This window comes from Schistocerca americana, chromosome X, assembly GCF_021461395.2.
Source record: "Schistocerca americana isolate TAMUIC-IGC-003095 chromosome X, iqSchAmer2.1, whole genome shotgun sequence".
NCBI classification, from domain to species: Eukaryota; Metazoa; Arthropoda; class Insecta; order Orthoptera; family Acrididae; genus Schistocerca; species Schistocerca americana.
In genome coordinates, this window is record NC_060130.1 from 933,781,236 (window position 1) to 933,804,239 (window position 23,004).

Here is a 23,004-nt window from a genome sequence, read left to right on the forward strand (position 1 = left end):
GATCTTGCTGTTTTCTGTTCCTCCTCCAGTGTTGCAACAGCAGGTCCCCAGTTGCAACTTACAGTGTGGCTGTTAGAGGAGTGGGCTGGTGCTTATTCGACCAGTCCCTTATCCAGCCTCTGTGCTAAGGCTGGGGAATCACCACTTACTGTCTGGCACCAGATCCTCATGGTGCATCAGGTGTGTAAGTTCCTCAGAGCTACGACTTCACCCACACACCATACTGTTGCTTATCCACTTCTGGAAAGCCTTTTTTGCAACTGTCCCTGAGCCACATTGCCGTTTGGGAGCTGCGTACGGTGTGTGGTTTAGTTACTCGGTGTGGAGCCAATACAACCCCAAATCCAGGGTTTTAACCGTCTGCTGCTCTGATTACTGGAGAAGCCCCTAGTGATCTTAGATTTGGTGCCATACAGGAGAAAGCGTGCTCCTGTTTCCATTTTGTGCGATACTGTCTGACAATATATCTGAGCACCATGACTATGTCACTGTTTTTACGGATGAGTCGAAACGGGGGGATTCTGTTTGTTGCTGTGTTGTTTTCCTGGATCATGTCCTCGAGGTCAGACTGCCTCAAGCCTTTACTGTCTTTGATTCAGAATTGTATGCCACTTTGCAGGCATTGGAGCGGATGGGACTTTCTTAAAGTGCTAAATTTCTTGTCTGTTCCAATTCTCTGAGTGCCGTTCACACTCTGAAATGTTTGTACCCAGCAGGTAAACTAGACGAGACTATCCAGGATAGCCTCCTCCACCTAAAAAGGCTGGGGAAGGAGGTGTCTTCATGCTGAGTACCACATCACCTGGGAATTGTGGGAAATGAAAGGGCGGATCGAGCAGCCAAGGAGGCGTGCTGTGATCCTCAGGTATTTCAGTGTACCATCCCCCTGCATGCTATGATCCTGTTGTTGAGCGTCTCGCTGTCTTGCGTCAGTGTGAGGATGAGTGGTTGGAAGTAACCGGCAATAAGCTCCATGTCGTAAAGCCCACAGCTAGCATGTGGCATACCTCATAACAACCACGTCGGCGGGACGAGGTCCTCCTCAACCACCTTTGCATGGGCCATAGCCCTATGATGCATGGCTTCTTGCTCCAGCAAGAGGACCCTCCAATAAGTGGTGCTTGTGGGAATAGTCAACTTCTCTTAAATTTACTTGAATAAAGATTTGTATTACATGTTTTTTCCCCCTTTCAGGTCACATGCTCCAAGACTGTGACAATTTAGTTCTTTATTCCCAATTCCAGTCAAAATTGCATGTAATTTATATTGGTGACTAGTTTCAAATGTTGCCATTCATTTTCAAACCACACTTGCAGTAAAAGTACTTATCGAAGCAAAATTCCACCAACAGACTTGGGTAATGTCCACACAACACGTAGTCATACAATAGATATTTTGTGATCTTATTGCATGTGTGATTAACAAAACTCTTACCATCAGTGTCTGCAGTTAAAATTGGTTGGCTGAGTGCTCGCATATTGTAAATTCTTCAAATTTACTGGTGAAAGATACTTTTCCAATGTGATTTGTTTTACTAAAAGAAAAAAATCCAAACTTCAGATAAATCTCTTCGTAAAAACAATCTAATATTACCTTTCAGGCAGTCTACATTTTCACATTTCTCCCTCACTCCAGATACACCAGAAGTACAAGAATTTCAGTTGCACTGTTTCTAGTGAAAACTTGATTCCAGAACCTGAGAGCAAGAGAACTAACTTTACAATATACAATATTTACATTGGATCAGGGTTTCACACATACATTACCATTTTTTTTGGTCATAGTTACGTATGAAGTAACGATTTTAATATGAAATATACTATTAAAATGATTTGAATGTCAGAAGTGACAGTGTGTGTAAATAATACTGACTATGAATTAATAAAGTATTGGCAGTACTTGTACTGCTGCCACTGATAGTGATGTTAGTAGTAGCAGTAATAGTATTATTACAGTCAAACCTCCATATAACAATTAACAATAAAACAATAAACCCAGGTGCAACAATAATTCTATATGGTCCCAGATGATTCCTTGTATGTACGTTATTAATTACCGCTCCTTACAACAGTGAAGTAAATTTAGCAACACACTGTTATAACAAAGACAAAAGTTTGAGGAATTTACTATTTCCTACTTCTAAGAAGCTCACTAGAGTGGTAGGTATTGTTTGTTTAGGTATTAGTCTTTCGGGACTTTATTTCCAGAAGCTTTGCTACATACTACAGTACTGTATTTATTCTAGTGGTAAAGAGAATAGTGTACAGCTGCGGGCGAGCTATGCTGAGTGACAAAACGTCGGAGAGCCTCTTTGTTTGAATGAGTGTTTAGTTTGTTCATTGTTGAACTCCAGTAGCAGACAGAAGTGTTTGTTGGGCTCATATGTAGTTTATCTCCATGATTTTTGCAATCTGTGAATGCTTTTAGTTGATGTAAACACTTTGGACTTCCTTAAGGTTTGGACAGTGGCTGGAACTCGCCAACAAATAAGATTGAAGACAAAATGAAGGTTTTTGAAGACATTGATAACAGAATGAAACAAGTAGACATTGTGAGGATGTAGGGACTTGCACAATAAACGTTAGCTACGTTCCTTAAAAAACTAAAAGAAGTTCAAGAAAAAGAATGAAGACGGATGCTGACAGTGTGGACAGTGTTACACTGCAGTGGTTTAATGAGATGCGGGCGCAGAATGTATCAGTTAATGGTCCGTTAATATGTCAAAAATGTTTCATTATTTGTCTTTTAATGTTATTTTTCATCAGAAAAGTACTACAGTAATGTGCATATCAGCCACAGAAACATGGATCCTTGCTCTGAGTCATGATAACAAAACCTTATTATAACAATAACCCTGGTACAATAATTTAATTTTCATGGTTCCATATTGATATGTGACTGTAGTAGTAGTAGTAGTAGTAGTAGTAGTAGTAATGATAGTGACAGATATTAAAAGAATTTATAGGTGTATAAAATAGATGTTTTCTGACATAGCAAGTTCTGAGGATAAGAAATTTAAGGAGACTGCATCGGCTAAGAATACTGGGAAAAGAGAGAGATTTTTTGGAAAGAAGGATGTTCGAGATTAACGAGTGCATGCAGGGACAATGGTGGTCCTCCTTGTTGCGTTAGTATATACATTGTTAACTGTCTTCTAAAGCTAGATATGTTATTCGATTCTCTGATATAATGTGGGAGGTTATTCCAGAGATGAGTTCCTGCCACTGAGAAGGACTTCAAGAAAGTGGCTGAACAATAGAGTGGGATAGAAAGGATTTTGGTCTGATTGGAACAGGTGTTTCTGCCATCTTGATCAGACAAGAGCATTAAGATTGAGAAATGAGGCCCAGTGTTAAGTGATAACAGAGTATTATACCATAATATTTGAGTTTTTTTATAAGAATACTGTGAACTTCAAGCAGAGCTAGCCAGAATCTTTCTGTCTGCTGTTATATTATGAGTGTGAGCAGTATGTGCCCAAATCTGACCAAACATTATCCAAACTACATTTCTTGCTAATTTGTTATTCCTGTGATAATTGTTGAGCCACTGAATTTAATAGTATATTTAGTTTTACTGGAAACTTTATTAATTAAAAGTGATGAGTTACTGAAGTTTATCGTAATGACACGAAGGGATAAATTTTGTATGAGTTAATCAGTCAGATTAGACATGTTGACACCACTCATTAGAAAGACTGTCATCCAGACTTCATAGTAATGTATTTTGGTTGTCATTAAATTAATTAACTTACCAGATAATTAGCATTAAAATTCAGAAATACCTGGATTTTCCAATGCAGATCTAGCCATTGTACTTGCTAGATTGAATCTTTTTTTTACCACTGTACTTTTGTTGCCATAATTCTTTTGAACTGACTAACACCCTTCTCCAAATAATTAAGCCACTAATTAAGGATTTGCTTAAATTATTATAAATGTTTATAAGACTAACGATTGCACTTACACTCATAAATGGGTTGTTCCCAACACAGGCAAGCAAAATGGTTTGATGAATTTTTGTACATTTTGTTAATCCATCACATATTTTGTATAATGATTGGAGGGATTGATGACATTCTGATAAGATCATAGAGTGTTTACATTTCCATTCTACACATTTTGTAAACCAAATTATGTCGTAACATGTAACTCATCCAAATTAGCAAAGTATAACCTAGCATTTTACAAATGACTATTTAGTTTCCAAAATTCTAAAATATAATATGCCTGTGTCTTGTAAGGCCAACCATTCCCCAGAACTTTCAGTCTGGTCCTGGAAATCTTAGAGACATCATCTACATGAAAGTTCAGGAACTCTTGGGTACTTTGTATTATGTTAGCGCCTGTGCCCGCTTAGTCTACAATCAACATCATTTTCAGTACCCATAATAATGTGCTCAATTAACATAACTGTGGAAGTCTGTCATCAGTGTTCACATATTCAGTATACCTGGGTGACCCTATTGGTTTGTGAAACTCAACTAGTGAACACTATTAAACCCTACAAATTTTACTTCAAACCAATGTGTGAATAATTTGAGACTCCAATTGGTAACCACTGTGTTGTAAAGAACATTCGTTTTGTCACCTATCAAAAGACATTGTGTACTGATAGATGATATAAACTGAAGCCAATGCGGTCATGTGTTTGTTGTGTCGGAGTTCAGCAACCATGACTGTGACAGTCACTGTGACTATATACTGTGAATATTCTGTAACTGCCATACTGATAATTAGTACAGTGAAGATGCCCATGTCTCTCTCTCTCTCTCTCTCTCTCTCTCTCTCTCTCTCTTTTTAAACCTGGAACTGGTTATTATATTGTCTGTATTGACAATAAATGTGGGAAAAGCCATATTAGTTAAAAGTTGCCCAGTGTATATTATTTAAATATTTCCCATGAGACTAGTTCGATAGCAATTCAATGAAGTTTTCTCAGTCTGCATCTGCATATCGTATTTTATGGAGTATAATATGAACTTTTTTCCTTCAAAAAAATTGCCTCCAAAATTCAGGAGCCTCTTATACTTGAAATTAATATAAAAATATCCAATTTTTGACTTAAAATTCCTGCCAGTCTTAAAAATGGCCGTATATTCGATGCCACGGGAAACTTGGGTTTCACAGGTTTGTTAACACTGTCTCCCTCCCACCCCACCATCACAATCCCCGAACACTGTCTAGCCTGTGATGCATCATTGCAGTCTACAGTGCCAGTGAACTTGAATTGAAAGTGATTTCTGTTATTGGCAACAGTACAATGCTTTTCTTAGTAGCTCGTTTTGTAATGGAAAAAATAAGAGGTATTCATAAGATGATGTGGGCTATAAATTGAAAGTAATAGCATATGCAGAATAACATGTAAACAAGGCAGCTGAGCAGCATTTTGGCCCTCCACCAACAAAAAAAACCATATGTGAGTGGTGGGCTAGTAAAGAAGAACTGACGAAAATGGGGAAGACTAAATGTGCAAATAGAGGACTGAATGCAAAATGGTCAAAACTGGAAGATGAAGTATTGAAATGGATTAAAGGTCGTGGTCAAAATGGTGTTGGAATTAATAAAAACATGATTCAAATACAGGCTCGTAAGCTAGCGCTACAGTGGAACTTAACAGGCTTTAAGAGTGAAGTTGGTTGTTGCTATCAGATTTAAAAAGTGTCACAGACTTAGCATGTGACCCAAAACCAAAATATCACAGAAAATGCCCCAAGAAATGAAGAGAGAATATTATCTTTCCATCGCATTATTATTCAACATCGAAAGAAAACCTCTGTGGAACTAAGCCAAATAGCAGATAAGGATGCACTTCACTGTTGTCCTTTTGTGTTGTGCTGAAGGACTAAACTTAATCCAGTGATAATTTTCAAGTGCAAAACAATGCCAAAACCTTCTGAAACACCACCAGGTGGTGGTGGTCACGCAGATCACAAGGGTTAGATGGATGAGACAGGTGTGAAATTATGGTTTAAGATAGTTGGAAGAGAGGGAAAGGTGCTTTACTGAAGATGATTTCTCTTCATGTGCTAGATCAATTTAATAGTTGTTTGAAAAATTCTGTGAAAGAGAAATTAGGACAGGGAAATACAGAGCTTATTGTTATTCTGGGAGGACTTACTTCACAATTGCAACCCATTGTTATATCAGTAAATAAATGACTGAATGGAACAAATGGATGATGGATGAAACCCAGCATGAATTCATGCTGAAGGAAGTTTTAAAATGAGCTACAATCAAATGGGTGTCAATGGATAAAACAGTCTGGGTCTGGAGTGAGACAAGACATTATTGTTAAAAATAGCAAGACGTGCAGCATAAGTAATGCTGTTGATGGCAGTGAAGACCATCTCGTATATGAAGAGGACTAGATGACGACGTTGAGGAGGAAGAGGAAGAAGAAGAAGAAGAAGAAGAAGAAGGTCAGATGACTATTTTAAAGGTCAGTTCGGTTTCATAAACTAAGAATTTTTTTTAGTCTGCCTTTGCAATTCAGTAATCAAAATGGTAAAAATGTTATTTTTAAAAAATTGCTTAAAAATTAGGGTGCGTCGTATAGTCCATACAATATGTTAGGTGCGTGGCGGAGGGTAACCTTTACCACTACTCGTTGTTTCATTTCAACAGCAAATGACTGCAGATTGCTGCCCACCCTGTCCATCTGGTAATTTATATATACAGAAAATAATAGCTGTCCTATCACATTTCCCTCCACCCCAAGACAGCAGCCTGAAGGTGGCTGACTGTGCCCAAAAGATCATTCAGCTGTTCGTGAGTTGCAGGCAACTCCTTCTGCCTCTGCACACAGCATGCACACAGCATGCACACATACTACTCATGCCAGCAGGACTAACTGAAGAAGTAAACTATAAAAGCAGACAGAAACTTGGATAAGTAACTTCCTATCATCGTGATGTCACCAATAGACACTAATGCCTTAATGAGTTTTGTGGAAGAAATGAAAACCGCGCTACAAACTGCCTGAATTTAAACTCACAAAATATGAGATTAAACCTTTTAAATAGGAAAACACACACAAAATTTAAGAAACATGCCACTTGTAAAACACAGGGAAAGCTAAATATGTAACTTGCCGCTCTGGAGATGTGAACAGTTGACAGCAGAGGGCCTGGCTGACCAGCTTACTAAACAAACAGATGGTTATCTTAAGAACGAACCAAAACAAAAGAGCAAGTACTATGCTACAGACTGAATAAATTTACACTTACAAAACACAAGATTAAACCTTTTAGCTAGAAAATTATGCACAAAATTTAAGAAATGTGCAACTAGTAAAAAAACAAGAAGAGTTTAATATGTAACTTTCTGCTGTAGAAAATAAGTTTTTTCAGATAGATCACCTTAAAAACTGAACAATCAAATGTTTTTGACAAGTCACAAAAAAATCCAGTTAACAATATTTTGTCATTGAATTCTTGTATAATATTGTTTGTGAATCGGAAAATAGTGTTTTTTCTGGACAAACCCTCTTGAAGTCCAAATTGAGACTAAGTATCTTATTTTGAGTGAGGTGCATACATAATCTTTTCAAATACCTTCAAGGTTTAAGGAGGAGGTAAGTAATGAGACAAGTCGGTAATTATTAATATCGTGCTTACTATCTTTCTTATAAAGGGTACTGTCAATAACTGTGACTGCAGTATCAATAAGTAAATTCTTTTAATTAGTCAGCTCATAAATATGTGGATGTAACTTTTTATGAAGAGATCACATTAAATTATGACATATGATCAATTGTATATAAAGCAAGTGGAAGAGTTCAGTTCATTGATAAGATACTGGGGAAAATAATCAGTTTAGATAGGAGATTGCCACAAAAAATATCATGCACTCATTCCAATATACTGTTAAAGTGTATGAGGCCAACACTAAATACAGCTAACAGAATGCTGAACATCTATAGAGGAGGAGAGCATGAATGGTCACAGGTTTACTTGATGTAGGGGAGCATCATGAAAGTGCTGTAAAATATGAACTAACTGATACTCATAGATTGACATAAACTATTCCGAAAAAGCTTTGGAAACCAATATTAAGTGAGGAATCTAGGTATATAGTACAGCCCTCTTTGTATTGCCCCCAAAGCGTCCACAATGACAAGATGGTGTAATTACAATACACAGACAGATTTAAGCAGTCTTTATATCCGTGTTCCATGTAAAAAGAAACCGTAACATGTGATACATTTTGAAATTTCTTTTGCCATGTGCTTTACACTGATTTGCAAAGGGTAGGTTTTGATGTAGGACACAGTGAGTAGTCACCCAGTAATTAATAGTATGAAGCTGTAACTACTTATCACTGCCCTCCACCCCACTCTCAGCTATATATTGTAGAGGAGCAATGCTTTGAAGAAGTGTTGTTTTTCAAATTTTGTGTAGCATATCAGTAGCATAAATAATGTCCACTGTGACATTGAGACTAAAAATTAGTGAACCAGTTTAATTTTTTAAAATTATGACAGAAATGAGGTACTGTGAGGTACATTAATTATATGATGACCTTTTTTCAATTAAGGTTTCCACTTCAAAGAGTACTTGGAATCCACCATGCCAAAAAAGTCACTGATCGACCAGGCCAGTGCTAAGTGTGAGATAGTCGATGAAATTCAATCACCTGAAAAGCTGTACTCATATATACGTTCCTGTCTTTGTTCATATCTTATTCAAGCTGCAAGTTCATTGAATGAGGTATGTGAACATTAATGTTCTGTAGCTATTTTAATGTAGCTTTTGTGAATAGTTTAACAATGTGATTTTCTGTAACAAAATGTTATTCATATGAGACCGTACTGAAAAGTAATGCCTCCAAATTTTTTGTGTAACAACTCTTAACAATAATTAATTATACATCTTCATTTTTCATGTCTACATATTTGCCATTTTCTGCTGCTTCTGGGCTCTGAATTGTAGCGTGTAACAAAACTTTGTTGGTGTGTGAGAAACAATCAAGTTTTGAGTTTGTCCACGTGAGGAGCACCTTCTGCTTCAGCATGACAATCCCAGTCAACACACGAGCACTGTGACATCTGGAATAATCTAGTGCTTTTGGGTTTACTGTCATTGATCATCTTCCATACAGTTCTGACTTGGTCCCATCTGATTTTCATGTTTCCAAAACTTAAAGAAGACCTTCAAGGGCTTCACTTTGATAGTGATAAAGTGGTTCAAGCAGTGGTGAGGTTGTGTCTCCATCAACAAAGTCAAACCTTCTGTCAACAAATTGGCCCCTCGTTGGGTGAAATGTGTTTGTTGTCAGGGCAGCTATGTTGAGAAATAAATATGTAGACATGAAGAACATCGATATAGATTGTTAATAACATTTGTTGTATTTAAAAGACTTTGAAAGTTTTCACATAAAAAATTCATAGGCATTATTTTTTAGCACATGTTTGTAGTTTTACTTTTGAGAGTTTTTGTTGTACTATTAAATGAAGATATGCATTTGGTCAGAAGTACTCTCCTTACTAAAGTGGCTTCTGTTTGTATCTGTTGTCATCCAGAGCCAACTTGAACCATTTGTTGAAATAATACTGTATAACTTAATAGAATGCCACATTATAACAGCACCAACACATGTAATTTGTTATTCTCCATTCCATTGTCAATTTTGGTAGAATTTGCATTTTACAATTCTTTTGGTACATTTCTGTTGTCCTGTGTAACTGCTGTGTGAGACACTCTGACGGAAATTGAAAATGTTGCATAATGAAGCTCAATTCCAATATTAATCAAACTTTTTGTAGATATGTATCACATAAGAGGAAATAAGTGATTAAACTTCATTCCGTTTGGAGCTGATGTCTATATCAACATCAGTATGAGACGTGACACTGTCCCCCTGCCTTGTTTGAGCACAAATACATTCTAGTGTTTGATGTGACACAAGAACAAATAGTCTCTGAATATTATCTTGAGAAATTTCATCCCATGCCTAAAATACAGGCTGCATTAGTTCGTGAAGATTGCTGGCTGGAGCCTGGTATGAAACTGCCTTCCCATCACATCCCAGACATGCTCACAAGTGATAAATCAGGGGACCAGGCAGGCCAGCCCTGAGGCAATTTGTGACGTGAGCTTTACGCTGGGGCCTTTAATTATCCTGCTGGAATATGGCATTTGGTACCCTGGTTATGAAGGATATGACAAGAGGGTTTACCATTCATGTTAAAGACTGATAGTCATCCAGCCTTCCTTCAACAGTTACCAAATTAGCCCTGTTGTCATATCCAATAGCTCCCCACACCATGATTGCAGGAATTGGTGAGGTGTGGGGCTTAAGAACTGTTACTTTCTCTGACCATTCACCGGGTTACCTATGAACATGATGACATTTATCTGATTGCCACAAACAGTAATGAGACTCATTATTGAATAAATGTACCAGTTAACTCTGTTTCCACACCAAGCAGGTTTTTGTGGTCCGTGGTATGGTGGCAGTGGAAAACTACACATGGCAACTGAGGATCTCTACCCAGCTTCCTGTATGCTGTTTCTGACAGTTCACGATGACACTCTGTCATGATGTCTATCCAGATTTCAGCCATTTTCGTCCATCTATTTATCAGAAACATTCCAACAATGCTATGATTTTCTCACAGTGTAATTCTTGTGGAAGGACCTACTCTTCTTGCCACATTGTTGTTCTGAGTTCATTTCATAACCATTCCACAGTTATTGCAGTACAGCCAACTATCTTTGTGATGTGTCAGTATAATGCTTCAGTATCCCTCATGCCAATAATTAGACAGTTCTCAAAGTTCAAAAGACAATGATAAAATTCCACATGCATGTCCTCTAGGCATGCTGTGTTGTGATCTCGACCATTAAAAGTTCCGGTAGCATTACACACACCCAAAGCCATAGTGTCGTAACACCATTCTTCGTATGTAAGAATGGCTTTTTTTCTGCACTGATGATAAGTTCAAATAAAGATGAAATTTTAATCAACAAATCCCACTGGCACTGAAATACACCAGAGTCAGTTTGGTAGCATCTAGTCAAGATGTTGATTTTGCAACTGTTTCCATTTCCATCAATGTACAAATTTCTGACTCCTTTCAGGCAACTTACGTGTCTTGTTATGCATGACCCTCTTCCCTCCAGCTTTCTGTTCCTCATTTTATTGATAAGAAGAAACTGTGTTTGAAAGTTCCGTATTCTAGGCGTCCACTATTGTGTCCAGTTTGTAACTACCAGCTGTGCGTAGATTGTTCATTTCAGTGACTGTTTCATATATTGTCAACATTAGTTTCTGATTTTCATATTAAATGCTTGGTGCAAAGAGCAGTCTCTTAGAAATGGGTATGACTGGTATTAATATTTTATGCCAATATTGTAACATTTTGAACCTTTGCTCCTTAGGAGGCTTAGAGTAGTTTTAGTTTTTGAAAAATTATGGAAAGTAAATAATTCCAAATGTGATTCTTAGGAGTGTGTTTCACATTTTAGATCAGCATCACCAAGTTGACCGGTTGTACACTGATGGATCAAACAGTAGGATGACCTTGACTGCTAAATAATTTTTTATAATCTAATCAGCAGCATCTGCCTTGCAAAGGAATTTACAGTCTTCAGTGGTGAAAGAGCCCTCCAAGTGATACAACATATGTACCTGGCAGACAGTGGTTCAGAAAGCAGGAGAGAGAGATTTTACTCAATTGGGTGCCAAAATACTTGGGAATAATAAAAAGGAAGGAAGGAAGATTAGGGTTTAATGTCTCACCATTGATGAAGTCAATAGACAGAGAAAAAGTTTGGAAAGGGTGGGGAAGAAAATTGGCTGTGTCCATTTACACTGGCCTGGCATTCACTTTAAATTGTGTAAGAAAATCACTATGGAAACAGGAGCAAATGAAGAACCTGGTACAGAAGTCAAAGATTCATACCACGGATACAGATTATACAAAGGGAGATCTCCCTGCAGGAGGCTATGTCACTGTGGATGGTGCTCACCATGTATCGGAGAGTAAGTGTGGTTGATAAAAGCCACTATCAGACTGTTGTGTGCATCCTTGCGATCACTGAGACAGGATGAAGTCACATTGATCTGTCCCTCAATAGGCACTGTCATTTGACACTTGGGCTATTTTATCTGGTGGGTAGGCACACCACTTTGAAATTATTAATGCACATATCTTTCAAGTAAGCTGTATTTAACGGAGTACATGTTATATACTGACAAGAGAGTGTGCTCGTGATTTAAGCTTATGGTGGGTGTGGTACAGCTTAATGTCTTTGTTACGGAATGGTAGGTAAGTTCAGCAGAAACAGTTGAATTTGAGATTGAGAAATGACTGTAATATCTGAGTTTTGAAACTGAAAGTTCCTTCTTGTTCTTCTGCCTCTGGTACAAATACCTTATTACTATGTTATAGAGATTGTTTAGCCCAATACCTGAATTTTTGTTCTGTCAGAGTGGCTTTTTTTAATCGCCATTACTTAGGCATTTTATTGTAAGTAACCCTATTTCACAAGTGTTATGATGAAGGTAAGTTATGAATACTCTTAACTGAGGAAAAAGGAGTTGAAAAAAAGATTATACCCAACAGGACTTGGCTCTCTGTTGTCCAATAATGGTGTATTTAATGTTAGTAATTCTTTCAACACCCACCCGAATCACCAAGTGCAGTAACTCGTGTCCTCCAGGATTTGGATTGGTGAGTGTGCCCCAAATCTGATCCACCTTATAGATTAATGATAAGGACTGTTGAGCTGGCCAGCCTGGATGTGGTTTTTAGGCGATTTCCCCACATCCAACTAGGTGAATACCAAGCTGGTATCCACACTGTGCCTATGATAATGTTCTCACACTTGAACGTGAGGTTTAGCTTAGATGCATATGGATGGGGTACCCAAATTCTTTCGTGGGGGGAGTGGTGGTGTCAGGAAGAGCGTCCGGCCACTAGCTGTCACTACCACTGCCAAAACGCTTATATTAATGCATATAGAGAGAAACCTACTTGGTAAAAAAAATTCACTACATAATTCACAGAAAGCTGATAAGAAAAAAAATTAAAGCAAAGAAAAAGGAGCATAAATTAAAGAAGCATATTTACAATAGTATACACAAAGTATATACAATCTCAGGAGTAGTGTTATCCAAAGGCAAAACATTTTCCATGTATTGTTCACAGGGAGAATGTTGCAGTTTCTTTGGAATGATAGCGTACTATTAGCTACAAATAACATGAGGTGGTATATGTACAGTGATAACAGAATTGGGAGAAGCGTGTGTGAAGTACATGAATGGACCCAGAAGATCATTTTGATTTTCCTCCACTGGGTTAAGAATATTCTTTGTGAATGTATAGAGCTGCCCCACAGTATTATGCCATTGGATATAATAGAATGAAAGTATTCAAAGTAAACAAGCTTTTGCATTTCAACATCAGAGGCAGTGGAAATTATTATTATAGTGAAGTGCCATTTAATTTACAAATATGTGGTCTGATGACATTATGACACAATAACGTTGTCTTAGATTTCCACCTGCAGAAAGTGGTTAAAATCTTGTGAGCTTTAGATTAGATTAGATTAGATTAATACTTGTTCCATAGATCATGAATACGACACTTCGTAATGATGTGGAACGTGTCAGGTTAATAAAAGATATCTGTACAAGATATTACATTACACAAAATATTGCATGACACTAATGTTTAAGTTGGTTTTTTCCCCTCCCTTAATTTACATCTAAAAATTCAGCCAATGAGTAGAAGGAGTTGTCATCTAGAAATTCTTTTAATTTATTTTTAAATGTTGGTTAGCTATCTGTCAGGCTTTTGATGCTGTTTGGTAGGTGACCAAAGACTTTTGTGGCAGCATAATTTACCCCTTTCTGTGCCAAAGTCAGATTCAACCCTGCATAGTGAAGATCATCATTTCTCCTGGTGTTATAGCTATGCACACTGCTATTACTTTTGAACTGGGTTGGATTATTAACAACAAATTTCATAAGTGAATATATATACTGTGAAGTTACTGTGAGGATCCCTAGATCCTTAAATACACTGCTGGCCACCGTAAATGCAACACCAAGAAAGACAAGAGGTAGCACAACAAAATTTATTTTGTAGATAACATGTTGACCAAGTATCAAATGATTACGTTTACAGACGTCTGTGACATGTGGTTCCTGCCAGAATCAGTAGCCAGAGTAGCCACCATTGTTGGAGATCACCGCTGCCACACGTCTCGGCATTGAGTCAAAGAGACGTTGGATGTGTTCCTGGGGTACAGCAGCCCAAGCAGCTTCCACAAGTTGCCAAAGATCATCTGGTGTGGCAGCTGGGGATGTAATCTGGGTCACTCGTTGAGCAACCATGGACCACATGTTTTCTATCGGTGAAAGATCCGGAGAGCGAGCCGGCCAGGGAAGCACTTCAATCTGGTTATTGACGAAGAATCTGTGGACAATGCGTGCCACGTGTGGTCGCGCATTATCCTGTTGAAATATGGCTGTGGACGAGCCCTGAAGGTAAGGAAGGACAACTGGCTCCAGCACCTCGGATATGTAGCGCCGGCTATTTAAAGTACCGGCAATGCGTACTAGAGGCGTGCGAGAGTAATATCCAATACCGCCCCATACCATAATACCCGGTGCAAGACCAGTGTGGCAGTGCATAATACAGCTGTCCAGCATCCTCTCTCCACGGTGTCTCCACACTCGAATCCGACCATCGTGGTGCTGCAGACAGAAGCGTGCCTCGTCAGTAAAGACAACGTCATTCCATTCTGCCGTCCACATCCGTCTGTCACCACACCATTGGCGACGGAGACGTCTGTGGTTCTGCGTCAATGGTAGACGAAGCAATGGACGTCTTCCGGACAGACCACTCTGCTGTAAACGGCGTCGAATGGTACGCGGAGACACTGGATGATGCTTTACAGACGCAATGTGCTGTGCTATGGTTCGGGATGTCACTGAGCGATCCGTCACTGCCATGCGCACAATTTGCCTATCAGCACGTGCAGTGGTGTACCGAGGTGAATGCGATCGACCACGTCGGTCCGTCGTACCCTCCTGCATCCAACGGTCACATATCCGCATTACAGTTGTTTGGTTTCGTTCAACACGACTAGCGATTTCTCTGTATGGTAATCCACAATCTCGGTAAGCCACTATCCTTCCTCTGTCGAACTCGGATACTTGATCAAACGATGTTCGCTGTTGTCTACGAGGCATAACTGATCGTCTTGTGAAACAACCACAAGGTAAACACACGTGCCGAACGTACACTCGTCGAAATCGCCAAGCCTTAAATGGTGCTATGAGGTGGTGCCACAGGGGTGCGTGATGTGTGTCTGCGCTGAAATTCTAATCAGTTGCATATCTCATCGCTGCAAACCCATGGTGTAAATTTCACTTGATTCGGATGCTTCCTTCAGGGTGTTGCATTTACGGTGGCCAGCAGTGTAGATGTCTGCAGGATGACCGTGGGTGGGCACCAGCAATTATTCTGATTACACGTTTTTGAGCAATGAATACTTTTCTACTCAATGATGAATTACCCCAGAATATGATGCCATACGAAAGCAGTGAATGAAAGTAGGCATAGTAAGCTAATTTACTGAGATTCTTACCACTAAAATTTGCAATAACCCTGATAGCATACGTAGCTGAACTCAGACATTTCAGCAGACCATCAATGTGTTGCTTCCAGTTTAACCTCTCATCAATGGACACACCTAAAATTTTTGAAAATTCTACGTTAGCTACAGACTTCTGTTCAAAGTCTATATTTATTACTGGAGTTGTGCCATTTACTCTACGGAACTGTATATACTGTGTTTTATCAAAATTTAAAGAGTGTCCGTTTGCTGAGAACCACTTAATAGTTTTGTGAAAAACATCATTTACAATTACATCACTTAGTTCTTGGTTTTTGAATGTTCTTACTATACTTGTATCATCAGCATTTTGACTGACTTTTCCTCAAGCGTTGTCAGGTATGAACTAAATGCCATGTAGGCGATGGGCTTGGCCTTTTATATTTGTACAGTCAGTTGTGACATCATTGTTGCTGAGTCCCTCGCTGTATATGGCAGTATTTTATGCCACACGTCTGCCATGCCCACAAACTTCATCATAAAATAAGTTGGACCCTTTTAAAATCCAGCCACTGACAACTAGGGCCAAGTAAAATGGACTTCTTGTACCCGGCAACAATTCATTAGTCTTAGTGCTGCCAACTGACAAGTACAGTGGGTCCTTAATTGTGAAACAAATTAAGATACATAGATTTGGGTGAAAGTCATGGAGGACACACAACAGAAATTACTGTTAGAGCTCAATTTGTGTATTTTTCATTTCTATGTAAGGAGCAGTGCAGAACATGTTAGCACATAAGGCTTCACCTGTTGCTCAATCTTTGATGTAGGATTTACCAGTGGTCAGTCTCGAGGAAGTGGTAGTGGATGGACGCATGGGGCTTTAGACTGGGAATGATTGCAGGGATAGAGATAACTGTCTTGGACTGTCGTGTAGTTTGATACAGTTGTTAACAGAGTTTAGAATGGGAAATGGAAGGCAACATTAAGTGATTTTGTGCAGGGGCAGTTGGATTTATTGAAACTAAACTTCTAATTGTTGTTCTTTATAGGTTCCCTAACTCTGACCTCAGAGCATTTCTGCTCAAGCTAGGGAGGGTTCTTGGTTCACCTTATAGGAAGTACCAAAAACTAGTTCTATGTGGTGACTTCAATATTAATTTTGTGTATGATTGTGCAATAAAAAGGATGTTGGTAGATCTCCTTAACTCAAATGATCTGATGCAGACTGTGTGTTTTTTCAAGTAGGGTGCAGGGGAACAGTAGCACAGCCATAGACCATATTTTTATTCATTCTTCATTACTAGTTGGGCATTCTGTTTGTAAAATGGCGAATGGCCTTTCAGACTATAATGCACAAATTTTAACATTAAAAAGCTTTCATACTCAAACAAATGTCACATATAATTACAAACTCTGTAGGAAAGCCAATCTGACAGCAATAGAGAGATATTTAAACCTAGTTATGGAACAAGAGTGGCAGGATGTTTATAGTGCCGATAACATAGATGACAAATATAATGCTTTTCTTAACACATTTATCATGCTCTTTGTGAGTTGCTTTCTATTAAAACATTCTAAACAGGGTACTAGCAGTAAAAGGCAGCCAGGGTGGCTGACCAGTGGGATAAGGATATCGTGTAGAACAAAGTGGGAATTACCTCAAAGTGTTAGAAGTAGTCACAATCAAGCTACAGTAACCCATTACAGACAGTATTGTAAGGTGTTTAAAGTGTTATTAGGAATGCAAAGAGTATGTGGTACACAAATAGAATAGCTAATTCACGGTATAAAATTAAAACCATGTGGTCAGTTGTGAAGGAAGTGTCTGGTCAGCAGCCCAAGGTCGACAATATAAAGTCAGTTCGTAGTAAAAAATTGCTGTTGCTGATAAGTCAGATATATGTACAGTATTTAACAATTATTTTCTGACCATTGCTGCTGAATTAAATAAAAATTAAATTTCTACAGGGGAATCATATGACTCCCTTGGCAAATGCCTTTCCAAGACTGGTGTTTGAAATACTCCTCTGTGGAATTGACAAGGGGAGACTGAGTCAATAATTAAATCGCTGAAGACTAAGGACTCTCGTGGATATGGTTGAGTGCCTAGCAGAACATTAAAGTACTGTGCTGCACGTGTTAGCCCTGTACTTTGCCATAGTTCTAATTTTTCCTTTAAGAATGGTCAGTTTTCTGAATGATTAAAGAGCTCAGTAGTAAAGCCACTTTATAAAAAGAGAGAAAGTTATAATGTAGATAATTTTAGACCTATTTGTATGCCATCAGTGTTTGCTAAAGTTATTGAAAAGGCTGTGTATGTAAGGATAATTCATCATTTTTTATTACATAATTTGCTATCAAATGTACAGTTCGGCTTTAGAAGTCATTTAACAACTGAAAATGCTATATTCTCTTTTCTCTGTGAGGTACTGGATGGATTAAACAAAAGGTTTCAAACACTAGGCATGTTTTTTAATTTAACTAAGGTGTTTGACTGTGTTGATCACAAAATATTGCTGCAGAAATTGGACTGTTATTGAATACGGGAAGCAGCTCACAAGTGGTTTACCTCTTACTTTAACAACAGACAGCTAAAGGTCATTATTCACAGTGTTGATAATGGCTGTGATGTGGGGTCTGAGTGGGATACAGTCAATTGGAGGGAATCAGTGTTGGGGCCACTCCTGCACCTTATTTATATAAATGATATGCCCTCTAGTATTACGGGTAATTCTAAAATATTTCTGTTTCCTGAAGGCACTAGCCTGGTAGTAAAGGATGTTGTGTGCAACATTGTCTCAATTTCAAGTTGTGCAGTTGACATTATGGCTTGTAGGAAATAAACTAATGCTAAATCACAGTAAGGCCCAGTTTTTACAAGTTTCAAACACAGATTTCAGCATAACCTGACGTTTTAATGTCACAGAATGGGCATATGATTAGTGAAATTGAACAATTGAAATTTGTAGGTGCTCAGATTGATAGTAAACTGTCGTGGAAAGCCCATGTTCAGGATCTTCTTCAGAGACTTAATACTGCCATTTTTACTATTCGAACGGTATCTGAAGTTAGTTATCGTTTGACACAAAAATTAGTCAGCTTTGCTTATTTTCGTTTGCTAATGTGTGATATAAAAAAGAAAAAAGAAAAAAAAAACCTGCATTTGGACCGCACTTTCTTAACTCATGTGCAGAAACGTGTGCAGTATGCTGCTGCATCCATTTCCAGTAAGCTATCACCAGAATTTAAAAATCTTGTCAAAGGGTGAGAGGAGGAGTGTGCCCACTTGTAGATACCATATGTGAGATGATTGTGGGAGAGAAAAGGCAGGGACATGTTGTTGGTACAGGTGATATTGGATAATACACTATCTGATCAAAAGTATCCAGACACCTGGCTGAAAATGACTTTGTGGTGCCTTCCATCAGTAATACTGGAATTCAATATGGTGTTGGCCCTCCCTTAGCCTTGATGACAGCTTCCACCCTCACAGGCATATGTTCAATCAGGTGCTGGAAGGTTCCTTGGGGAATTGCAGCCCATTCTTCACAGAGTGCTGCACTGAGGAGAGGTATCGATGTTGGTTGGTGAGGCCTGGCACGAAGTCGGCATTCCAAAACATCCCAAAGGAGTTCTATAGGATTCGCGTCAGGACTCTGTGCGGGCCAGTCTATTACAGGGATGTTATTGTCATGTAACCACTCTGTCACAGGCCGTGCATTATGAACAGGTGCTTGATCATGTTGAAAGATGCAATCGCCATCCCCGATTTGCTCTTCAACAGTGGGAAGCAAGAAGGTGCTTAAAACATCAATGTAGGTCTGTGCTGTGATAGTGACATGCAAACCAACAAGGGGTGCAAGCCCCCTCCATGGAAACACGACCACACCATAACACCACTGCCTCCGAATTTTACTGTTGGCACTACACACGCTGGCAGATGACGTTCACCAGGCATTTGCCATACCCACACTCTGTCATCAGATCACCACATTGTGTACCATGATTCGTCACTCCACATAACATTTTTCCACTCTTCAATTGTCCAATGTTTACGCTCCTTACACCAAGCGAGGTGTCGTTTGGCATTTGCTGGCGTGACGTGTGGCTTATGAGCAGCCGCTCGACCATGAAATCAAAGTTTTCTGCCCTCGTGCCTAACTGTCATAGTACTTGGAGTGGATGCTGATGCAGTTTCGAATTCCTGTGTGATGGTCTGGGTAGATGTCTGTTTATTACACATTATGACCCTCCTCAACTGTCGACACTCTGTGTCAGTCAACAGACCAGGTTGGTGTGTACGCTTTTCTGTTGTATGTGACCCTTCATGTCTCCACTTCACTATCACATTGGAAACAGTGGACCTGGGGTTGTTTATGAGTGTGGAAATCTCACGTACAGACATACGACACAAGTGACCCCCAATCACCTGACCACATTCGAAGTCCATGAGTTCTGCGGAGCACCCCATTCTGCTCTCTTTCGATGTGTAATGCATACTGAGGTCGCTGACATGGGGTACATAGCAGTAGGTGGCAGTACAATGCACCTAATATGAAAAACGTGTTTTTGGGGGTGTCTGGATACTTTTGATCACATAGTGTATATGTTTACCATAGGTGCGTGTGCTGTGGGAATGAAGCATTTGATGGGGAAAGGACAGTAGTTGCCTAAGTGGAAGTTTTGTTGCTTGTTGGTTGACTTTATATGGACTGTGTTTTGGATGTGAAGTACAATAACATGGATCTCAGTGTCAAGGAATGTGACTTTGGATTTGGAAGAGGTCAAGTGGAATATAACTTGGGAAAAGGAGTAAATCTATTGCAGGGATTGGAGATGTACTTTATGAGGAGTCCAGACCACAAATGTGTCATCCATAAATTTATATCACACGTTAGCGTCCAGCATCTGGGTGTTCAGGAATGCCACTTCCTTTCAGCCCCTGTAAAGGGTGGCATAAAGATGGGGCCATCCTGATTCATAACAGTCCTGCTGATGTGTCTCTAGGTCTAGCAATCAAATGTGAAGTATTTGTGGGAAACAATGAAGTTGCACTTCCTGCAACAGTGCAAAAGATGTGGTCTTGTTTGAGTTCCAGCAAGGTGGAGAACTTTAGCACAAGGAACATTCACATAATGGGATTCATTAAAACACTCTTTAATAGCTTAACATTTCTATTCATTTAATATACGTTAAGATCCACATCAAACCAGACTGTAATACTGGAAGGTAGATATAAGGGGCAGTCAAATGAAAATGAGGCACATGGGAAAAATTAAGTAAACTTTTTATTATTTCAAAAATAATCACAATAATGTTAGTACTTGTATCCAACTATAAGATAAGACCATCAATGCCTTCATGGAAAAATGTTTGCTGTTGTCTACAGAACCATGATTGTACCTAGATGTGCACTTCTTCATCAGAAGGAAATCGATGACCACAAGTGTCTTTATTCAGGACTCCAAAAATATAGAAATTGCGTGGGGGGAGAGGATGTGTAAGGGGTTCCCAGAAACAATTCTGGTGTACACTCTAAGCTGCTTTGGCAACATGTGGGATATTTTCCACAATATTTGTTGTTCTATTTTCTCAATGACACTGATAGTTAATGATGATATCTCAACTGCATAGTGTGTTTTTGTGTGAATTACTCTGAACAGCCTGAGCAACATGCAGTCATCACATCTCCCCCCCCCCCCCCCCCCCATGCAATTTCTATATTTTTGGAGTCCTGAAGAGAGACACTTGTGCTCATTGATTTCCTTCTGATGAAGAAGTGCACATCTAGGTACAATCATGGTTCTGTAGGCAACAGCAAACATTTTTCCATGAAGGCATTGATGGTCTTATCTTATAGTTGGCTACAAGTACTAACATTATTGTGCATGTTGCTTAGGCTGTTCAGAGTAATTCACACAAAAACACACTATGCAGTTGAGATATCATCATTAACGATCAGTGTCATTGAGAAAATAGAACAACAGATATTGCGGGAAATATCTAAGACATGAGTGATCCATGATAAACCCAGAAAATCTCCTGCAATGTAAATGAGACTGAAATAAAAAACAAAGTATGATGTTAGCTAGCACCTGAAAGAATGTTGTGAAAGTTGCTGTTGATATACTATCAGCTAGATGGACCATGTACAGACAGTAGATTCTCTAAATTTCATGTTCAAATAACAAAAAGAAAATGGTCTGAAACTAAAAAATGCTTGGACATTAGAGAAATGACAAACCCGTAGCACGATGTTTAATTTTCTGAGGACAGAAACAGTACTGCTTGGGGAAGTGCAAGTGAGATTCTTCTTGCTTTATTGAAGATATACAAACACATTAAAAATATTTCATCCCTATTAAGCTACATGTTCGGGTCTGCTCATGTTTCATAGCATAAATTAGTGAGACTGTGCATCAGGGCATTTGCAATCTGTTTTCTGTCATTCCCACAATCTTTGTTCTCATATTGATGTATTTTAATGATATTGTTGTAGTGTATCTTGTTTTATTTTTGTCTCTTTGCATTGAAGCTAGAGATACATGAATTTTAATGTCCAGGTACATACCCATTGCTTGAGGCAGTTCATATTGTCTGCGTTTGATATGGCACGGGAGATCCAAATTACTCCAAAAAGAATTCATTATGCTCAGAAAAAAGAAGAGGAGCTTTACAGAAATTTGATGAACTTTGCTTGTGAAAAACAAGAAGAGATTCGTAGGCTGGTTGAAGTAAAACTTCATGAAATGAAAGAAAGTTTGATTGAGAGTGCAGTCAACTACAAATACCAAGGTATGTGCAGAAAAGTATTTATTACTTTCTTTATGGCCCTTTGTTAATTAGTGTTAGAGTTCTGTAGGTTTTATTTACTGTCTCACAGTGAAATACATGTTAATTAATTGTGGTCTGAAGTTGGAAATAAGATACCAAATGACTTCCTGAATAATTGTAAGGATTGTATGAGTAAAAGTAATCTCTCAATGCATATTTGAGGTATTGAGAGGTTGACAGGCACATGAACAAGACTGATAACATTAATGAGCACACACATAGGTGGATTGTCCTGGTTGACTACATTGTACTGGTACTGCTGCTCAACTGAGCTCTCTCCTTGGTAACACACTGTTATACTGTAATAACATCTGAAATAATTTGGTTGATGGTCAGTATTGCAGGATGGTCTAATATGATACTTTTATGGACAACCAACCTTTGGAGTTGTGTTGGTAGTTTGCTTCAGGGAAAATGTCGTGTGTAAATTTGCTGTGCCACATACGTGGAGATATTAAGGATTCAATTTGTGGGGGCATCGTTTTAGCACTTCCAGGCAAGCACTGTACAGTAGCCCAGGTGTAATTCTACAGCTGAAGAGCACCCCCCCCCCCTTTCACTCACACACACACACACACACACACACACACACACAC

General features: G+C 38.8%; 1 protein-coding gene across 3 annotated transcripts in view; it reads left to right on the forward strand.

The window, feature by feature from the left end:
* The window catches only part of LOC124555766 (dual serine/threonine and tyrosine protein kinase-like), a 335,619-nt gene that overhangs the window by 147,301 nt on the left and 165,314 nt on the right, over positions 1-23,004 (forward strand). For all 3 annotated transcript variants that reach the window (XM_047129810.1, XM_047129811.1, XM_047129812.1), the window contains 2 exons: positions 8,538-8,710; positions 22,138-22,369. In XM_047129810.1, coding sequence (XP_046985766.1) covers positions 8,538-8,710; positions 22,138-22,369 — 405 coding nt within the window. The remainder of the gene's footprint in view (positions 1-8,537; positions 8,711-22,137; positions 22,370-23,004) is intronic.